Below are 22,468 nucleotides of genomic sequence, written 5' to 3' on the forward strand. Positions count from 1 at the left end.
GAATGAGAGGACTGTGTGTTCGGGGCACTTTGTTACTGTATTTATTAGTATTGTTTGTTATCCAATAAGTTATTTATATGAAGTCTTCATAACTGAGGTTGGTTCTGCGTGGATGCATTTGGGCTTCATTCCTACCCACCTGGGGATTGGCAGCCCTGTCTGTCAGTTAGAGTAGACAATATTGACAATGAGAGACCAATGGTCTGACTCAGCACAAAGCAGCTTCATGAGCTTACCAGAACCCATGTCTATAGAGTCTGTCTGTCTTAGCCTGTTCATTGGCACACATTTGGTGCCAATGAACAGGCTAAGATGCCTTTAAATGGAAACTGGCCACATGGAAACTCAACACAGTCCCAACTGGAGTCGTGCTTGCATTCAGAAAAAAAAAAGGCCCACTGTTTTCAGATCAGTGTTAAGTAGTACATTCCCCGGCACAGACACAGATATTGAATGAATGCAATCCCATTCGCATCTCTCTTTCAGCTCAGAACTATCCTTGTATTAGAGACAGTTAGTGGGTAGACTGAGGTCGGGGTAGATGTGCAGAAAACATTAGCTCTACCCTGAGGCCCATAGAGAACCAGCTCATTGGAAATGGGAGACCAATCTCCTTTGAACAATAGTACTTCCTGTTCTGAAGCAGAAATGCAAAACATCCACAGAACATAGGAACATAGGTCTGGAAGGGACCTCAAGGATCACCTAGTCCAACCCCCTGCATAATGCAGGAAATTCACAACTAACTCCCCTCCCCCTCATCCAGTGACCCCTGTTTTTTGCCCAGAGGAAGGTATAAAACCTCCAAGATCTTTTGACCAATCTAGCCTGGAGTAAAATTCCTTCCAGACCCCCAAGTGGCAATCTTCATTACCCCAGGCTTGTAAGAAAGGGTCATGAGAGCCAAGTACTGATTCACCCCTTCCTGCCCTCCTTCTCATAATACGCCTAATTTCAAAGAATCCATAGAAACCCTATAAGCACTGAAGTTCTTGGTTGCTAACTCAAGCCTGAGAAATCCCTGGAGATTTGGAGGCAATTTCTAGGGAAAGTGTGTACCTAACTCTAGGGAGATAGAAGTGTACATCCTACAATCATGTGCATTCCACTCAAATACATATAGGAATACTCTACAGCAAATACATATAGCAAAATCCAGAGCAATATCCTAAACCAAAGGCTATACAAGAAATAAAGCGACCATTGAATAGAAAGTAAACTGGAACACCTCTAACTTCAACTCTTATTATCAAATTGGCATTGCTGGAAGCAGTAATGGTCAACAGTGATGTAACTTGAATTGCACGTGCATTTTTGTCATAGGAGCACTCTCCAGTGTGGGAAGGTGTGCAACCAAGGGGTGGGGTGGGAGAGAGAAAAGAGAACAGGGATGCAATGGTTGTGGTTCAATGCAAGGTTGTTCAAATTATTTAGTATTCTTTTGCCTGACCTTAAATTTAGGAAACATACATGCTTAAAGTAACAGGAGTTACTTTAAGCATGTACTTTACTTTACAGAAAGTAACTCCTGTTACTTTCATACAACAGCTTAAGTCACATATGTAAGGAGACAACACATTCTCCATCCCCCAATCCATTCTTCCACTGCAAAGAAATATTTGAGGAAGAACAAAGATCTTTCTGAACGAAGCTGGAGTCTGAAGAAGTGTGCTTGTACATGAAAGCTTATACCTTGAATAAAACTCTGTTGATCTTAAAGGTGGCACTGGACTCAAAACTTTTTCCTTCAGCTTCAGAGCATCATGGCTACCCACTTGAACCTGTCTTCAAACGTATTTCTGCACTGCATCCAATCCACCAACAACCCATGCTTGCTTTCACTACAGAGAAAAGCTCCACTCTGCTCTGCAAGGCAGTAAGGAGAGAAAACTCTCTCTCCCCACCCCCCATATATTCTCTGCACAAGGGTCTTTATTTAGCACTCAGTGACAGCACAGCTTGCAGTCAGTTGCAAAGCATAGCAGGAAGTGAGTTCAAGAAACCACAGTGAGAGATTGTAGATTTTCTGCATTTGGCAGCTCTGAGCTTTGGTGTAAACGGGAAGAGTGGTTATGCAGAAGAGACCACTGAAAACAGAACTCACAGGAAGTGATCACTAAGTACTGAGTAAACAAGTATGATAAAATTTAGATAAATAATTATTCTTGATATGCCCCCAAAGATAGCAGATTTGGTATGTCATCTTTTAAGGTTGCCATCTCCAGCTTGGGAAATTTCTGGAGATTTGGGGGCAGTACCTGGGGAAGGACTTCAGTTTCTCCTAGATTCTGTGGTATGCAATCGAGTCTGTCCTCCGAAACTGCCATTTTTTCCAGAGGAACTGGACTCTTATCTGGACATCAGTAGTAAATCTGGGAGAACTCCAGGCTCCACCTGGAGGTTAGCAACCCTATTTCATGATAAAAATACTTCTGACAAAACATACTGATGAATGGTTGTTGAGCATCTCTGGTCGATTATACAAACATGTAAACTTACTTTATTCGTATATAGAACAAAGTCTGAGTCCAGCGGCACCTTTAAGACAAACAAAGTTTAATTCTGGATATAAATTTTGTATGCATACACACTTCTTCCTGCACACAAAAGCTTACACCCAGAATTAAACTTCATTGGTCTTAAAGGCTCCACTGGACTCAAACTTTATTCTATTGTTTCAGCATGGCTACCAACCTGAATCTATACTTGTATACATAAGAGCAGGAAGAGATAACACTATGCAACTGTGTGCAAACAGACTGAATTCTTCTTATTATTTTTGAATGATGCTCCTACACAAATATATCCACAGCTTTAGCAGTGACTGTAAAACCAATGCTCCTCTTGCATGCCCAGGTTGCAGTGTGTTCATCTGTTTTTCTACTCTCAGGATGGCAGAAATTCAAACGGCAGCTGAACCATCGCACCACCTGCAGTAGTACAGAGATCAAAAAGTACTCATGGAAATTTTCTGGAAATACCAGTTAATTTGGTTGCAGACCCATTCATTTTGAGAACTGGGTCAAGGACTATGCCCCATTTCAAATTGTTCTTTTTTGCTGTTAAGTCACAGATGACTTATGACGACCCAATGGGGTTTTTGAGGCAAGAGATGTTCAGAGTTGGTTTGCCACTGTCTGCCTCTGGTTCATAACCCTAATGTTCCTTGGAGGTCTCCCATCCAGATACTAGTCAGGGCTGACCCTGTTCAGCTTCCAAGATCTGTTAAGATCTGTCTAGCTTAGGCCATCTGGGTCAGTGCACGCTCCTAATAGGGAATGGTTTCTCACTCCTCCTACAGGGCAAAAGGACAGGATCCATAGAGTACACATTTAAATCAGAGTTCAAATCCAGTATCAGAGTTATATTGCCATGGTTTATAGTACACGGCAATAAACAATACAGAAGGTTATACAGACAAAAAGACACATTCATAGACTTTCTTTGAATAAGTTGCTTATTATTACTGGAAAAGAGATCAGCTAATCCTGATAAAATCAAGCAAGAAACTTGATAACCAAATTTTCTAGAGGGCTCTGAAATGCCTGAAAAGGGACACATTCTTTCCTTCTCCCCCAAACTGTGATCAAGATTTACTTGATAGAGCCAAAATAATTTTTTTTAAAGGCCAGTTTAAGGGGCTACAAGGCTCCCGCTTGTTTCCCCACCTTCAATAGATGAAAACAGTTACCCCATGACTGAGCGAGCATCACTTTTCAAGGGGGGGGGGGAAGTAGGATTAGAGAGCTGAGCAAAGGAGCAATGCAGAGTCTCATGTTCCACCCCGTATCTTTTTTGCAGAAGAAACATTCGAACAGCTCAGACCAAAAAATGTACATTTTTCAGGAGTTAAGCAGGTAGTGCTTTACATACAGTAAGGGTAAGGCTAAAATGAGCTGTTGGTATTTCCCAGGTCTGTTTTCCCTGTGGGGTGGGGGGGGGGGGAGTTCCTGCTTTTTCCAGGACAGTTTTGCATTTCTTTTAAATTGGGTACTACATTCTCTCGCTGGGATAACAGGAAAACTTATGCACGCCCTTTATACATGTATAGGGATTGTATCAACTTCTGTAGATTAAGAGAAGCTGAGGATCCACCATTTACATGGCCAAACTGAGACCTCATGTGTATCCATCAAATATTTCTATCCAGGGCTTTTTTTGTAGAAAAAGTCCAGCAGGAACTCATTTGCATATTAGGCCACACGCCCTGATGCCAAGCAAGCTGAAATGGCATTTTTGTGTGTTCCTTGTATAAAAAGGGCCCTGTTTATACCCCTGCTTTAGTTCTCAGTGGGGAACCAAAGCAGCTTGCAACATCTTCCCTTCCTCCATGTTATCCTCACATTGCGGAAGAGCCTGGCTGAAGTGGTCAGGAAGGCTGTCACGCTTCTGTCATTCTGTAAACTATATAAAACACAATTGCTCAGAAGTCCATTTTTATAAACATAATAGGACTGTACTGGAACAGAATACTTCAGGAAGATGTTTTAAAAAGGGAAAAGGACTGTGTAATATACCAGTACCATTCTACATTTTACAATCAAACTCAGGCTCCCTCCCAGCACCCAGCCAGAAGGGAGCAAAATTCTCTCAGGTAGCAATCTCACTCCCCAAAACCTTAAGTTTAGAAATGCCTCCTCTGCCCCCACCAACCTTTGAATAATATGAATGGGCAGAAGCAGTGGGAGCCAGATAAAGAAGTTAATGTTCCTTAATAGCTGTAGGTATTTTCCACAATGGGAGTTAATTGCCAGGAGATGGTTTCCTGAGAGCCTGGAGAAGATGATTCCTAACAGACACACAAAGAGTGGGAGTGTTTGTGCTTGCATACAAGCAAAGAAACAGTGGTCTGAAGTTTGGAAGAGAGAGAAAAGCAGAAAGAGCATGCTGAGAAAAGTGGGGCACCTTGGCCCAAAGGCCCGGGGTGGGGGTGGGGGAGCTGTGTTTCTCTTTGGGGATCTGCTTCAGGATAGAGGCTATGTTACCTTGAAGGAATGCCTCTTTGTCTCCACTCATGCTCCATTTGTAAAACAAACATCCCCAAAGTGTCTTGAAATCTTAAGTACTCTGTAATACACTGTCTCTGTAAAACAGCACTGTTCATAGGACTTCTCAATGCTTAGGGAAACTAAGAACATGTAGCATGTGTTGAGGTGACAGATGCATATCATGGGAGGGAAGGGGGGGAAACCAGAGGAAACAAGAGAGGCAGTTTAACAAGGTTTCTAAAAGAAGGTTCTGAAAAAAGGAAGGTTTCTAAAAGAAGAATCTAAAAAGAAAGGAAGTTTCTTTAAAAACTAAGTAAAGCAAGATTGGGGAAAGAATTCTAAACATAGCAAGAGACTGGACAGGAAAAACAGGGGCAGCACATGGGACTGGAATGAAGCAACCACATACACCAGTGACACTCATAGCTTAGGAACTGCATGTGCCTTTGACATGCCAACCCTTGTGGCTCTTCCAAGCACTCTTCCCCATATGCAACTGACCCATTTCAGGAAAGTTGGAAAGGCCCTTGCCTGGAGGGGCTTGTGGTCAGCAGGCGACATGCACCTTGAAAAAACTGTTGCCAGAGGGGCTGGAGGATGGGTAAACTGCAAGCCTCATGTCAGAGATGGAAAATAAAGAGCCTGTTGTCTCCAACAACCCCCACCCTTCTCTGCAGCCTCTGTGCTCTCACCCAAGAGGAAGGCAAACTGGCCACAGAGAAGAAAGAGTAAAAAAAAAACATTGCCATGGCAGCCACCTGGGAAAAAAAGCAAACCGATCAGAGTGTGAGTGTGTGTGTGTGTGTGGGTGGGGGAAGAGATGGCAATTTTAGTTCCCTTTCTCCATAGCCAGTTTTTTCTGCTTAGAGTGGTGCTCAAGATCAGAAAGGGATGGGGAGAACTGCAGGGAGCTGTCAAAATGCATCCGTGCAGCAACTGGTGGGGAATTGATCGCTTGATCTGATGAAAGCAGAAGCCTGGGGGTGGAGCAACAGTGACAGTGGAATTGGTCTCTGTCTAGTCTGAGCTCCTGGAATCAGGAGTCATTTTGTAGAAAAAGAGGTGCCAGAGCTCATTAGCACAACTCATTTGCATAAGCCACACACTCCTGACATCACCGGAAGGTATACTAAATTATATAAGCTCAGCATCTACCTTAAAATGCTTCTTGAATTATAATTGTCATAATAAAACTTTACCCTCATAATACTTTTAAAATTCCTTTCTACTATGTGGCCACAGTGGCATGATGAAGATTTTCATCTGTCTGCTTTATATCTTTTAGTTATTTCCCTCCTTTTTTTGTGGGGGAAAATATTAGAAAGTTTGTCAAATCTTAGAAGCGGCCCCGTGGCGCAGAGTGTTAAACAGCAGTACTGCAGTACTGTGGTCTGAACTCTCTGCTCACAACCTGAGTTCAATTCTGGCAGAAGTTGGATTCAGGTAGCCGGCCCAAGGTTGACTCAGCCTTCCATCCTTATGAGGTCGGTAAAATGAATACCCAGCTTGCTGGGGGGAAAGTGTAAAAGACTGGGGAAGGCAATGGCAAACCACCCCATAAAAAGTCTGCCGTGAAAATGTGAAAAGCAACGTCACCCCAGAGTCGAAAACAACCGGTGCTTGCACAGGGGACCTTTCCTTTTCCCAAATCTTAGAGTTCAGCAAAATTCTCACAGTGGGTTTGAACAGTGCAGCCCAGAAGCAAGTGTTGGGGGGTGGAGAGAGAAAGAAAGAGAGCAATAAAATTTAGAGGTTCCAGAGCTCCACTCCTGTGAGCTCCTGCCCCAAATGAGGCTTGCCTGGAACCTAATGCTGAGGAGAAAGAGAGCTGAAGCACAGGGCATCCAGGAGTTGAGTAGCTGTTTTAGTTGATGGCAACAGTGAATGTGGGTCTCTGTGAGCCATGGAGTGGATACCATGGGCATACGTCAACTTGGTGTGTTCGAAAGATAGCCTGAGCTGCTTTGTGTCAGGGGAGCAGACATCCCCACCCCCAGGAAGCCCTGATGCTGAACTGTGTCATTATCCTCACCTTGGGTATAACCAATTTAGACTCTTAAATGACAGCTTGTGGTTTCTAAACTTGCCCAAGTGAGTAGGCTTTCCCGGATGGAAGCTAACGGTTGCTTGCCACACAAAATCTTCCTTCACCAGTGCCCTTGGGATACATTAAATCCAAATGCTCCCCCTAAACCTCACAACACATCACTCACAATCAGCAACAATAGCTGAGATTTCATTAAAGATTATACTAACGACACAGGTGGCAAGGAAAACTGCAAACGCAATCCCTTCAAAAGTTACTAGCTTTTTTTTTTTTGGAAAGCAGACCAGCCTTCACCTCCACCCACCTGACTCTGCCAGGTTTGCCATGACTAATATGCAGTCTGCCAGTTACAGCTTCTTTCAAATTATGGGTAAAGATATACCAAATATTTCACCTCGACAGCCCAGGAGGGTAGGGAGAGGGCAGAAACAAAAGGGCAAAGAGTAGTTGAGTAAGTATTTCAATAAAGGCTTGATTACGTATTATTCACATGGTGTCATCAGTGTGCATGGTGCTTTGCCAGAATACACAAAAGCAACCAGCTCCTGGCCCCAAGAAGCTTATAACCTAAAGCAGTAACATGGTGAAAGGAAGCAAAAAAGTAACAAGGGCTGAATAGGAGCAACTCCTGTACCTACTGCAGATAGATATATATCTAATTCTGAACTGGGCCACAGAGAAAATGGAACTCGAGGCATACAGGAGGGATTTATCTCTACAGAAAGAAAGAGCAGGATGGAGGGAGGGAGGGAGGAAAGAAGAGAATGAGACGGCATTCAGATGGCACACTCAATCACAGTTAAATTAAAACATGCACAAACCCATTTGTTACCACTTGTGCACATGAACCGCACTCCCTCGCCCTTGCCTCACAATGAATAAATTGTGGTTAGAAACTCACTCTGCCTGCAATATACAAACAAGATAGCTTACTAAGTCCCCCAAACAATTAACTTGCATTCTAAGCCTGAAATAAACTCATAATTAGAATCATGGTTAACAAAGAGAAAAACTAACCCTGACTAACCCACACACCTACATTCTATATCACAGATAGCCAGACTTAAGGCTTTTCTGTACCAGAGTATTTTTTCCAGCTTACTTTTTAACTGCATCATTTCCCTCTCCCCCCTTTACATGTTCACTCATCTTTGCTCTTCTCTTTTTCTTCCAGTTTTACCCTGTTTTTTCACCTCTGTAGTTAAGACGACAAGTTGCAACAAAAACTTGGTGTGGAAAAGCATTTAGCAGAGGTAGCCACACTCACTTAACGTAAGAGCCACTTAGAATAAATGTCAGATGTTTGAGAGCTGCACAGCATGAACATCAGATGTTTAACAACTACAAGACAGGAAGGAAGGAAGGAAGGAAGGAAGGAAGGAAGGAAGGAAGGAAGGAAGGAAGGAAGGAAGGAAGGAAGGAAGGAAGGAAGGAAGGAAGGAAGGAGAAGTGGAAAGAAAGCAACTTCAGTTTTAAATCCATTTTCCAAGCTGCCAGATGGCTTAGCTTGAAGAAGTGATTTAACAAGAGAAATGCCTTCTCCAAGCCGGCTGATGGGATGGTGGGGACTTGAAGAGCCTAACCATATGTGTGGAAGAGCCACATGGCTCCAATGGCCAGCCACTCCTGGCCTTCAGTTTCAAACCAGGATCCCTTCATTGTGCTTTGCTAGGGAAGGGAAGGAGAGAAGAAAACAGTGTACGCATGTGCAAATCCAAAAACAAGGGGGTTCATGTACATTTTAAACTTATACAAAGCTAATCTTGCAAGTCAGGTTACCCAGAATTTGCACCATAAACATGGTTTGAAAATGGCATCTAGCCTACTGTGTCATCTAGGACTGTGGTTTTTAAAGGCAAAGAAAGCCTGAATACGCAAGTATCTCACCTTTGACAACTGAGAAGCAGGAGGGTGGGGAGAGGAGACAGCAGAAACAAAAGTTCTAACAGCAGCTGGATAAATATTTCAATAAAGGCCTCATTACATATTACTCACACAAGGCTATTACTGCAGATTTTGTTTATTCTGGCAAAGACAATAGGCCTCTGCCCCCAAGGAGCTTACAGAAAGCCAGTGTGGTACAGTGGTTAAGAGTGTTAGTGTCAGACCAGGCTCTAGGGTACCCAGCTTCAAATTCCCACTCTGCCATGGAAGCTCACTGGCCGACCTTGAAGCAGTCACTCTCTCACAATTTACCTCACAGGCTTGTAGTTGTGAGGAGGAGAGAATGTTGTAAGCTGTACTGGGATATAAATAGAAAGGGATAAATTTGTTTCCAAAAATCCGTCCCAGCAATTTGCTGCCAGTATGAAGATTCTGGATTGGCTGAGTCTGATACAGATAACAGGAACCAGTTTTCTTGCTTGCAAAGTGTAGCAATATCTTGTACTTGGTGTCCTTCTGGAACAGCTCTCTAGCGCTAGTCACAAACAACAAGGTCTACATAACGGTCCACATGTGAATTTAGTACCATGCACCAGTTTAACCCGAGTGCGTGTGTGTATGTAAGACTTAAAACTTCTTTAAAAATACAACTTGCAGTACAGACCTTCCTAGCTAAGCATTAGCATGATATTTAAAAAAAAAAATCTTCACCTACCTTTGAGGATAATGGCAAAAGGCGGCTCTGCCAAAACCAGCCATGCACTCCACACCCAGTGCACACCCACACCCCAGAGTGTACTTACCATCTGTACTGGCATCGTCCACAAGAATGATTTCCTTTAGCAAGATGGCAGGGGAGGAGTAGAGAACACTGTACACCGTGCGAAGCAAAGTCGACCAGGCCTCGTTATGAAAGACAATGACAACGCTGGTGGTAGGGAGGGGTGGACATCGCTTGAACTTTTGATCGATGCACCTGTGAAGGGAATGCAGAGCATCAGGTACATGCTTTGTCCCCTGCCCTTCAGCCAGCACAGTGAAAAAAAAGTTTCTAAGGGATTGCCATCCTGGCTGGAACCTAGTTTGAACTATACAGATAAGTAGTTTAGAAGTACCTTAAATAAATAAAAATGCAGGCTGCCTGGTCCAACACTCTGAAGGACTCCCTACTCCTATATAGCAGCAGTCCTCAACCTTTTTGGCACCAGGGACCGGTTTTGTGGAAGACAATTTTTCCACAGACCAGGTGGCCGGGGGGGGGGGGGGGAGGGGAGCATGGTTTCAGGATGATGCAATTGTGCACTTTATTTTGGTGCGGTGGTGAAGTGTGTAGACTCTTATCTGGGAGAACTGGATTTCTCACTACTCCACTTGCAGCTGCTGGAATAGCCTTGGGTCAGCCATAGCTCTCGCAGGAGTTGTCCTTGAAAGGGCAGCTTCTGGGGAGGACTCTCTCAGCCCCACCCACCTCACAGGGTGTTTGTTGTTGGGGAGGAAGATAAAGGCGATTGTGAGCCGCTCAGATTCGGAGTGGAAGGCAGGATATAAATCTTATTCTTACTACGTAATATATAATGAAATAATTATACAACTCATGGCCCAGTTGCTAACCGGTCCATGGCCTGGGGGTTGGGGACCCCTGCTATATAGCCAACCACTCCAGTCATCTTCAGAGGCTCTGCCTCATGCTTCTGCTGTGTGAGGCTGGACATGTGACAACCCATGAAAATACTTTCTTGGTCTTGATGCCAAAGTTTCGGAACTCCCCCTCTAGGAAGAGTTGTTCGTCTCCCTCTATTGCTGTCTTCTGCCAGTGGATGAAGACTTCTCTGTTTTCTTTGCCTGCCCACCCCACTAATTGTTGTTAGCCCTCCTTTCAGTTGGTGGGTTTATATTATGTTTTATTTGTTTTGGATATTTTATATATATATTTGCATTTTATATGCCTGAAATTTTTGAAAGCCCACCAAGCTTGGGGAACCTGAATAGAAAGGTGGCACAGAAATGTTTTAAATAAAGTAATATCCATTTGTCAAACTCTCACCTTTAGGAAATTCAACAGTAATCTACTTGCATGTAACTTTAAGCCTATGAGAAGCAGAGAGCAAGTCTTTCTCCTGTTTCCTTCGATAGCCCTCCAGGGACTGAAAATCATCATCCCTCCACTCAAGTTTTCTCATCTCCAAGCTGAATGTTCCCAGCTTCAACTTTTCCACCAAAGACTTTTCAGACCCCTGAAAATCTTGGTGCCAGTTTCCATCAGATGGAATTAACAGGGTAAGAACCAAAAACCCAGCCCATGTACAGTTCCACAATATTAATTTGTCTGTTCTCCTCTGCCTCCCACACTGTATTTCCTTTGAATTGGGACCACAGCACGCGTGCAGAAAAGGAACTTCAACCTTCCTTCCTGCAATGTCACCATCAGCTGAAAGAGCTATTTGGTTAATTGCAGAAGACTACATGGTGCCATCTGAATTCAATACAACTGCATCTCTGCTGCTTTTCAGAAAAGGTGAAAAGCAGAGTTCTTTATGAGAGCTTTTGGACAAATCGGGGGGGGGGGGGGAAGGGTGAGAGGCTGAAGTTCCTTCTCTGTGTGTGCCACAGTCCTCATCCAGAGTGAGAACATGCAGGGGAATAAAAGAAAATGCACAAATAACATCTGAGCGTGAAATAGTACCAGCCCCTACCTGGTGAATTCTGTCTTGGCTACCCTCCTTGTAAAAGAGCAAGTTTCAACAGGTGCTTCTTAGGTGTATGTGTGTGTGTGTTATTGGCTGTCAGGCTGCTTTCAACCTAAGGTAATAGTATGAATTAATAACCTGTGAAACATCCTATCATTAACAGCCTTGCTCAGGTCTTAAAACTGAAAGCCATGTCCTCCTTTATTGAATCAATCCATCCCATGTTGGGTCTTCCTATTTTCTTGCTGCCTTCAACTTTTCCTAGCATTCCGGTGAGTCTTCTCCAATGTTCCCTCTAAGCTGCAGTCTTAGTAGAGCAAAAATTCTATTTTGTGAACTAGTGGCATTGAAGTTGTGAGCTACTGGCACTGAAGTTATGAGCTACTGCATAAATTAGTGTGCTCTGGGATAATCCTTCCTGAGCTAAGACAAAAATCTGTGAGCTGGAGGCTAAAAATCTGTGAGCTAGCTCACACGAACTCAGCTTAGAGGGAACACTGGTCTTCTCATGATGCAACCAATGTATGATTTAGTATCTAGGGAGAATTTGGGCTTGATCAGACCTAGAAACAACAAATTGTATTTTTGGGCAATCCATGGTATCTGTAAAGCTTTCATCCAATGCCACATTTCAAATGAATCAATTTTTCCCCTGTTCACTTTCTTCATTGTCTGATTTCCAATCCATGCATGGTAATGCAGAATATCACCGTATGAATTATCTTTGTTTCCAGTGACACTTCCTTACACTTAAGGATCTTTTCCAGTTCCTTTGTAGCTGTCCTTCCTAGTCAAAATCTCCTTGTGATTTCTTGGTTGCAGTCTTTCTTTTGGGTGATTATTCAGCCAAGGAATAAACACCCTTTAACAATTTCAGTTTCTTCACAGTCAACCTTAAATCTCAGTAGTCAAAGTAGGAGTCTCATAGCACCTTTAAGGCCAACAAAGTTTTATTCAGAATGTAAGCTGAATACAATGTTGTTGGTCTTAAAGGTGCTACTAGACTCCTACTTTGCTCTATTGCTTCAGACCAACATGGCTGCCCCCTTGGATCTATCCTCAGTAGTCAATTAGTCTTCTTGATGTTCAGCTGTAATCTTGCTTCGGCATTACTAGGGCATAGCGTTGCACAATGAAAAAATATGTACCTGCTGAAATTCTCTCTTCTCCAACTATGAAAAATAAAAAATCTACCTGGTTGCCCATATACAGTTCCCCCTTCCAGGTACTTAACCTGGTCTTGATTCAAGAGCCTGTAGGTCACGGGCTAAGGTAATAGGACAGGCTACAACAACAGTATTTTCAATTGGTTCCCTAGTACAGGCCTGCAAATAGAAGCAATGTCATACACCGGAGTACTGTTTCATCAAGAAAAAAGGAGGAAAGAGCATTTATTCTCCTGAGGCTTTCGCGACAGAATAGCATTGCCTTCTGCTTTGTGAGTGAGCTCAGTCGAGAGACAGAACCACACAATGAAGACCTTTTGTTCCAAGTGTATGCACATTCCTGCTGGATGGCTCAGGGCCTGGGCAGTTCACTCTTCTCACCCAACATAGCCCTTATATGTTGTGGTTAAGAGTGCTGGACTAATATCTGGGAGACCCAGGTTCAAATCCCCACTTGTGCATGGAAGCTTGCTGGGTGATCTTGAGCCAGTCATACACTCACAGGTTGTTGTGAGGAAAAAATGGAGAAGAGGAGAATGATTTAAGCTGCCTTGGGTCTCTGTTGAGGAGAAAGGCATGGTATAAATCAGCTTCACCAGGCTTAAGACATGGCATTTTTTGTTTACAATGGAAATGTCATATAGACTCACTTATTTTGTACCACATTTATTTTGCTGGATGTGGTAAAGAAAGTCAAAGAGCCACACAGGGAGCCAAAGCGTCATCAGAATACCAGTGTGAGATAATGGTTAAAGGTGTCAGTCTTAGAACTGGGAAAACATAATTCAAACCACCACTTGGCCATAGGGTTGCCAGGTCTAGGTTGGAAAATACCTGGAGACTTTGGGAGCGGATCTGGGAGAGGGTGGGGTTTGCAGAAAGGAGGGAAGAGATATCAGCAGGGTACAATGCCATCATAGAGTCCACCCTTCAAAGTAGCCATTTTCTCCAGGGGAGCTGATCTCTGCCAGCTGGAGATCAGTTGTAAAACCAGGGGGTCTCCAGGGCCCACCTGGAGGCTGGCAACCCTACTTGACCATGAAGCTTAATACATTCACTAGGGCCACAGTCTATGCTTCTGTTTTTTAAAAAAATTCTATAGACCCATTCCACCCAGTGAATCCTAATGTCCCTCTGAAATTTCACCAGCATTTCTCAAACCGAGGAGCTGATCTTTACAACTTTTAAAGGTCAAAAAAAGCTTTTAAGATGAAAGCAGAAGTTTTCAGGATGCTGGATGTTGCACATTATTCCACATTTGCACATGCAAGCAGAGAATTATTAAATCTGTGTATTCTACAGCATAACAAGCAGAGGCTACTAGAATAATAGCAATGACAAGTAGCAAAGAATTTACATTAAATATCTACTTTTAAAAAGGGAAGTAAATACCATTTTAATCCATACCATGTATCAGAGGAACAAACCGGGCATCATTAGATATATTGGAATAAGAATTCCACTATGCTTTGCCATACTTTTGAGATAATCCCCAGTACTAAATTTAAGATTACCTAACAAGATAAGTGGCGTATTTAATGCGCAGCTTTTAGTATCAACAGGGGGAAAATGGAAAATTGTTCTGTTTTCTACCTAGCTATAAAACCAGTGTTCCGTCTAAGCTGAGTTAGTGTACTACTATCCTCTTAGATTACTAAAACAACATTTTCTGACTAAACATTTAAGAAAATGCCTAAGGTGCAGATATTGCTGAGGAAGAACTAGGGTTGCCAATCCCCAGGTGGGGGCAGGGGATCCCCTGGTTTGGAGGCCCTCTCCCCGCTTCAGGGTCGTCAGAAAGCGGGGGGAGGGGAGGGAAATATCTGCTGGGAACTCTGTTATTCCCTATGGAGATTTATTCCCATAGAAAATAATGGAGAATTGATCCGTGGGTATCTGGGGCTCTGGGGCGGCTGTTTTTTGAGGTAGAGGCACCAAATTTTCAGTACAGCATGTAGTGCCTCTCCCCAAAATAACCCCCAAGTTTCAAAACTATTTGAACAGGGGGTCCAGTTCTATGAGCTCCAAAAGAAGGTGCCCCTATCCTTCATTATTTCCTATGGAAGGAAGGCATTGAAAAGGTGTGCCGTCCCTTTAAATGTGATGCCCAGAACTCCCTTTGGAGTTCAATGATGCTTGTCAAAGCCTTGATCTTGGCTCCACCCCAATGTCTCCTGGCTCCACCCCCAAAGTCCCCAGATATTTCTTAAATTGGACTTGGCAACCCTAGGAAGAACAAAGATTTAAATTTCAAGAACATATATTTGTTGAATTTTTTCAAAAAATAATCAATAGTTTTTGAAAAAATCTTATAAAATAAATCTGCCATGTAGCAATGTTAGCTTGACTTTGTCCCCATCTGAATGTTATTCACCCTTTAGAAGAGCTTGACTAAAAGGAGACATTTCAAGAAGGCACAGAAAAATTCCAGCAGGGGCAAGATGCCCTTCAAGGTCCAAAAGCCCAATGTTGAGTAAACTGTTTGGGGCTGGGACTTGTCTGTGCCATTACACTGCAAAACTACTGTGCAGGTTGCTGGTGCTATGTAAACAAATAAAACACTGGTTTGTTTGCAATATATCTGAAAATAAAACTGTGGCTGATTTTTATGTCTCCTCACTACTATAGCAATTCTAATTAACTTTTTTTTTAAATTAAGGAATTAATACCCTTGGCATGCATACTATGTACACAGTCCCAAATTATTATCTGTAACAATAAACATGTGAAATGTAGAACTATGTTATTTGAAATATAGGCTGGTGTGGGGTGGGGAGAAGAATTTTCGTTAGCCCTCCCAAAATGGTTTGGCATTCCTCTAAGTTTGAATTCCTATATGCCCAGAGAATGATGCCATTTAAGAAAGCCATAACAATTCACAAACCACTAGACACTTTTACCTTAAACAAGAACGATAGTTTTCCCAATATGGTCCTTTGATAGGCATGAGAGTAGGCAGACAACATTTAAGTTCCCACATTTAAACCAACATTTTTAGGGCCCAGCTCTTGGAGGAACATAGCTGAGCAAAGAGGATTTAAATAATTTTGGTAGAGGGTAACTGCCCCCCCAAACCTCTTTTGATTTCACTGTCCATACCCTGCTCTGAACTTGTCAGCGGGAAGGCAAATGGGTCCCTTACATGCCGCATACCTCTGGCACACATCAAAAGGGGGAAACGTTCCACATGGAAGATCAGATTTTTCTTCAGCCTCCCCCACAACGAAAGTATTCAACAATACAAGTTTCATTCACAGGCTCCCTCCATCTGAGCCAATTTCCCCAGCTCTCCCGATTTATGGTTTCGGTTCTGGGAGGGCCTTACATTTTAATTTAAATTGGTTTATGCCTCTTTGGTTGACTGAATAACATTCTTGCGCTCCCTGCCTAGAACACAGCATTCTTCCATTGTGATATCTACACCTGCTAGGCAGAAATAATCAGCCATCGTCGGGTGGGGTGTGTGAGGGGGAGGTAGAAGAGGAGGACTGTCTGCAAAGCCGGCCTGGTTTTGAGCCACTATTCAAGCAGCCTTTGTTGGGTCCCCCTCTTCCTCCTCCTCCCCACCCACCAGAAGGCCTTGACTAACTTATCTTCCCCTATGAAAAGCAAGCCCTAGCTTCAGGAGATCACAGGGAAGAGAGGGAAAAGACAAGGGTCACATTTGACTCCTTCCTTGCCCCCCTTCAGTACTGTAAGACATGTCTGTTCCACTTGGCGAGCAAAGTGAAAAATTAAGGGGGCAACTGAGCTCTTGGAAGCCAAAGGAAATGGACCAAAACCACGGGCGGGGGAATCAAGGTTTTGAACTTGGGCAGCCTTTATTTTTTAAAAAAGAGAGAGAGAAGGCTGCAAATCAGATGTTTACCGCTTCACTGATTGGCAGTAGTGGGAAAATGTAGGGCAGAAGAAAGTGTATATGTGTGGGGAAGCACTAGATAAATAAAAAGGAAACATTTATACCAGATGAAATAAAACCAACAGGTTTTTATCTTCTGCAAAACATTTTTCTTGAGATTGTTAAAGTGGAGACAAAAGTGTCCTCAAATCCATGTGGGCAATTCACATGAAAGTTCCTTGGCAGGGTATCTCTGGACTGCCAACCTCTTCAAGAAAGCAGCTATGGAGTTTTAAAATGTGTATAGTTCAGCCAGTGTTGGTACTTTGTCACTAGCTTTGTTATCATCATCATGACTTACAGTTTAAACAAATATCTGCCTGATCAGGCCAGTAACAGTGTAAAAAATACAACCACTCAAGATTCTGCTCCCCCACATAGCCCCAGATTCGCCACTCATATTTTGAATGAGAAGATTTCAGTTCAAAATTCAAACATTTTCAATTTTACCTCACAACCTCAAAGTTTTTAGACTTGCTGCCAATTACTGAGACTTTGACCAGCTTCAAATGTAACTGGGCAACCGTGAAATATCAATTGCTATGTATAAAACAACAAAAAGCAGTAACTTTTTTCATATAGTTTTCTGGGGAGCATAGTGGAAATTCTTCAAGGCAAAATTCAAGGGTGCTTTATTAGGCTTCTTTTGGTTTAAATTTGTACCTTTTTTTAAGGTCATGCTGTGTTTTATCAAAATTTAGCTTTTATTTACATGAGCCCACCCCTTCTCTTCCTTTTAAGTTCTTTAGCATGGGACATCGCTCTAGCAAATACTTCACTTAGGTTGTTTTCGCACTCACCTCCAGCCAGCGCGACCCCCCTCTTCACCGCGCAGGATCTGCGCGGATTTCGCACTAAATGCCGCGGAGCAGCCTTTTGCGCCGGAAACTCCCGTCGCAAAAGCCGCGCAAATGCCAAACTGCTTTTTGGCGATTTATGTTTGAGCGGCTTTTGCGCCGGGAGTTTCCGGCGCAAAAGGCTGCTCCACGGCATTTGGTGCGAAATCCACGCAGATCCTGCGCGGTGAAGAGGGGGGTCGCGCCGGCTGGAGGTGAGTGCGAAAACGACCTTAGACACTGTCAATATCAGTAGCTTAAAAGACAAAGAACAGGAAAATCCATGGAGGACAAATCTGTCAACAGCTATTCAGTCAGGACAGACAAAAATGGAACTTCCATGAACAGGAAGCGTGATATGCCCAAATATCATTTTGATAAGCACAAACAGTGTATCATTTCATGCCCCACTAGGATTTCACTACATGTGTGCACCTAATAAGAAATCCAAGCAAGAAGGGAACTGGTGAAGTTTTCCCACGCCACATAGGTGTTTGATACAGATGATCAGCTTCCCATCTGCTCATGCCCACAAGGGGAACTGGTATTTGTCACAGTATTTTCTAAAGAGGCTGGAAAGGAGGAAAAACTTACTCTGGAGGCCTGGTGTCTGGTCCCAGGGCCCTCTGGAGAGAGATCCGGTCACTGGCATATGCATTGAAGCAATGCTTCTCATAGCCACGTTCTTTCTCCTTGGTTTCTTCTGGTGTCCACTGGTCCTTTTTGAAAGGTTTACCATCAGCACCTGGGCTATTGGGGTCCTGAGGTGGACGCTCCATAAGGGGCTTCAGTTCTGCTGGCGTGTAATAGCCTGGCAGGCAAGACTTGCTGATTTCTTCAGGTGCCTCCTGTTGAACTGGAGCCCGAATCTGCAGTTTTGGCATAGAATCACGGATGTTGTTGACCGCACCCATCATTATGTCAATCATTTTATCTTTTCTGTCCACAATGTTTTTTAGCCAGGGCTCTTCCCTGTGCTCCCCACTGCCCACGTCCCTTTGCATGATGAAAAGGAAGATCACAAAGACAACACCCAACAAAGCCAGCTTCAATGGGCCATATTGTCTTCGGAGCAACCTCATGGCGAGTGATATTTGACAACTGCTTCTGTATCAAAGATGCATGCTCTTAAAGGCTTTGGTTAATCTGTGGAATCTCACCATCTTCTTTCAAACCTGAGGAGCAAACAAGAGAACTAATAAATCTCATGGGATTATAGTGTGCTTCTTCACCAGTCCCATTCCCACAAAGGTTGCCAGGGGGAGCAGGGACATGGGAGGTGCCAGAAATGACAACATATCACTTAGAAATTGCTGGGAATTCTATGGTTTTACTATAGAGTTTGAGGGTTCTCAGAGAGACATTACAGCACTTCCAGGAGTGGTGTGATGTCATGCCGTGTGTGATGGTAGACTTTTAAAAAACAAAACTCTCCTGCCACTAGAGTGGAAGTGGGCAACAAGAGGTGCCTGCAGACACTTTCCATTATAGTGGGAGGCCTGGCAACCTATCATCCACAGAAATGAAGGAAGAGGCAGACCAAATGTTGTATTTTGAGACAGGTCAGTCCTCTGCATCTTTCTCTTCACAATGCTATAATGAAATACTGACATATTAATTAAAAAGGAGAACTGAAAGGAAGAGTAACAGCTGAGCAGAGAATGTTATTATCTTGCCTATACACTTTGTTTGGTAGTCAAGAATCAGGGAACCCTGACCTTTTTTTGAGCATGTAGGCACCTTTGGAACTTTGAAAGGGGGTGGTGAACCACGCTAAAATGGCTGTCATAGGAGGCGGAGCCAATTGCAATACCTTCCTCCTTGACTGCAAAAGAAATCAGAGGGGAATGAAAAAGAAATGAAGACACAGGGAGCGAGGAAAAGGAGGAATAAAAACAAAGGAATGTCCAAGAGGGAATGGAGAAAGAGAAGGGGAATAAAAAGAACCAGAGGGGGGAATGCAACTATACACTGACTAAGGAAACCTTGGTGCTTTCCAGTCCCTCTTAACTGTTCCTTGGAAACCCTTTCATTTGAATGAATCCAGACAAGATAGAAGTAACACTGGTTGGGAAGGCTCATTCTAGAGCAGGGGTGGTCAAACTTGCTTAACATGGGAGCCTCATAGAATAAACATCAGAGTTTGAGAACTACAAGACATGAACACCAGATGTTTGATAGCCGCAAGGAGGGAGGGAAGGCAAGCAGGCAAATAGATGGGGGAAGGAAGAGGTGGAAAGAAAACAACTCTAACTTTAAATGCCTTCTCCAGGCTGCCAGCTGGCTTGGCTTGGATAAGTGATTTAAAGAGACAAATGCCTTCTCCAACCCAGCCAACAGGGTGGTAGAGGATTTGAGAGCCATGTAATATGTGTGAAAGAGCCACATGCGGCTCCTGAGTTGCAGCTTGGCCACCTTTGTTCTAGAGGTACCAAGCCCACTTACCATAGAGTAATGGTTTTTTCAGAGCAAGTAAGAGCTTGGGGTGCTCATGGACCCTGCCTTGCTCTTTGAAAAGCAGGTTGACGTGTGGCCAGGAACACTTTCTATTCAGTGGCATCTAACTCAACATCTTTCTCGCTACCTAAACTCAGCTGATATGGCCACACTGATCCATGCTTCTGTTAACACCTCATGGTTAAATAACTGCAACATGTTCTATGTGTGGGCTACCCTTGAAGGCAACCCTAAAAATACAACTGGTTCAGAATGCCGCAATCCAACTGCTGTCATGGGCTACCCAGCAGGAACATATGCTGCCTGTCTTGAAATAGCTTCATTGGTTGCCAGTCTGTTTCTGAGTTCAATTCAGTATACCTTTAAATGCCTTCATGACCAAGAACCAGGCATCATTTTGGGCAGGAGCTCACAGGAGTGGAGCTTCAGAACCTCTAAATGTTATTGTGCTCTTTCTTAGTCTTCCCCCCACCCTCCAAAATACTTGCTTCTGGACTCCATTGTTCAAATCTCCTGTGAGAATTTTGCTGAACTCTAAGATTTGACAAACTTTCTATTTCTAATTACCTTCCCCACAAAAATGGGGAAATAACCAAAATATAAAGCAGACAAATGGAAATCTTCATCATTCCACTGTGGCCACATAGGAGAAAGTAATTTTAAAAGTATGATGGGAGCAATTATGACCATTATAATTCAAGAAGCATTTTAAGGTAGCTGCTGAGCTGATATAATTTAGTACACCCGGCGATGTCAGGAGTGTGTGCAAATGAGGTGTGCTAATGAGCTCCAGCACCTCTTTTTCTATTAAATGACCCCTGCCTAAGACCCACGTATTTGAAGGACTGTCTCCTTCCATATATTTCTGTGTGCCCACTATGGTCATCAGGGGGCCATCTGTTGGCTAACCCATCACTTATGGTGGCCCATCTGGCACTGAGCACAGCCCAGGCCTTTTCCATCACGGCTCCAGCTCTGTGGAATGGTCTCCCTGAAGAGGTGAGAAGAGCCCCCTCCTTGAAGACCTTTGGGAGGTGCTGCAAGGCCTGCTTGTTTGGTCAGGCTTTTGAGGGGGTTTGAATGGCAGGCATCTTTTAAGAGGGAGGAAAGGGAAGCGATTTGGGGCTTATTATTTTATCTTTGGTTTTAGCTGTGCATTATTGTAAGCCAGCCTGAACTAAGAGGAAAGGTGGGATATGTTTTAATAAATAAATACATATAAATGGCGGCAACCAACAACAAACAAAATCAACAACAAACCCTGCCTTACAATGTCTCCATCCACTCATTTTCTGAAAAGCTCAGATGGTGCCTGAAAAACTGTCGTGGGCCTCATGGCTATGAGATGAGGGAACCCAATTCAATATGAAGCTGGTCCATAAACATACGCACATTTAGGAGAAATCAAGCCTGATTGGTAGCAGAAGAGCTATGATATTTAGAATAACCTTTGTTTCTACACAGGGAAGAAAAGGCCAGGAGGAAGGAGGAGGAGGAAGACAAAATTGGATTTATATCTCACCCTTCACTCAGAGTCTCAGAGCAGATTATAACCTCCTTTCCCCTTCTTCCCACAATGGACACCCTGTGAGTAGGTAAGGCTGAGAGAGCTCTTGGAAATTGCTCTTGAGAGAACAACTCTGAGAGAACTGTGATTGACCAAGGTCTCCCAGCTGGCTGCATGTGGAAGAGGGGGGAATCAAACCCAGTTCTCTTAACCACTACACCAAACTGGCTATGCAGGGATATGCAATGCCTGTGTGCAAACCCTTCCAGCCCAGCAAACTGTGCAGTCTCACTACAACAAAGGATAGATGTGCTTCCAAGCTGGCAGAAGAGCAACATTTCCAATTCTGCTTTCAAAGGCGCCTTCTGGAACATGAGAATTACTTTGGGAGGACTGATGTCACCATGTCAGTCACCAAAGGATTACTGAGAAAACAATTCATCTGCTTTAATACAGGTATGGCTTTAGTTCAAGCACAGGGAAGGGTAGTGTTGAGAGAATTCCTAAGCCACAGGGAAAGTGGGGGGAGAGACACACCACACTGTTTCCTCCAGAGATATTTACACATGGTGGTATCCCAGCACACATTTATCAATTCTATATCTATGTATATCCATCTATTCATCACAGCTAGCATTGTGTAGATTAAAATACCGGACTGGGTTCTGGGAGACCCAGGTTTAGATCTTCGCTCTTCCACAAAGCTCATTGGGAGACCCTGGGCTGGTCACACTCTTTCCACTGGACTTACACTTTTGTAGGGCTGCTGTGAGGGTAAAATGGGGGATGGGAGACTGAAGTACACTGCATTGAGCTCTATGAAGGAAGGGAAGGATAATACATTTTTTTAAATCCTGCCCTTCTTTCAAGGAGGTCAGGAGAGTGTACATTTTATACTCACAAGCACCCTCTGAAGGGGGTCAGGATGAGTGACTAAGTCCAAAATCACCCAGTGAGCTTCACAGTAAGGGAGGTGATACTTGACTCTCCAAAGTTCT

The 22,468-nt window shown here is 43.5% G+C and overlaps 1 protein-coding gene across 3 annotated transcripts in view; it reads right to left on the reverse strand.

The window, feature by feature from the left end:
* The window catches only part of GALNT6 (polypeptide N-acetylgalactosaminyltransferase 6), an 87,096-nt gene that overhangs the window by 39,749 nt on the left and 24,879 nt on the right, over positions 1-22,468 (reverse strand). For all 3 annotated transcript variants that reach the window (XM_060252254.1, XM_060252255.1, XM_060252253.1), the window contains 2 exons: positions 18,101-18,681; positions 9,723-9,895 (listed from right to left, as the gene is read on the reverse strand). In XM_060252254.1, the coding sequence (XP_060108237.1) occupies positions 9,723-9,895; positions 18,101-18,588 (661 nt within the window). In that variant the 5' untranslated portion in view covers positions 18,589-18,681. The remainder of the gene's footprint in view (positions 1-9,722; positions 9,896-18,100; positions 18,682-22,468) is intronic.

This window comes from Heteronotia binoei, chromosome 13 (assembly GCF_032191835.1).
Source record: "Heteronotia binoei isolate CCM8104 ecotype False Entrance Well chromosome 13, APGP_CSIRO_Hbin_v1, whole genome shotgun sequence".
Lineage (NCBI taxonomy): Eukaryota > Metazoa > Chordata > Lepidosauria > Squamata > Gekkonidae > Heteronotia > Heteronotia binoei.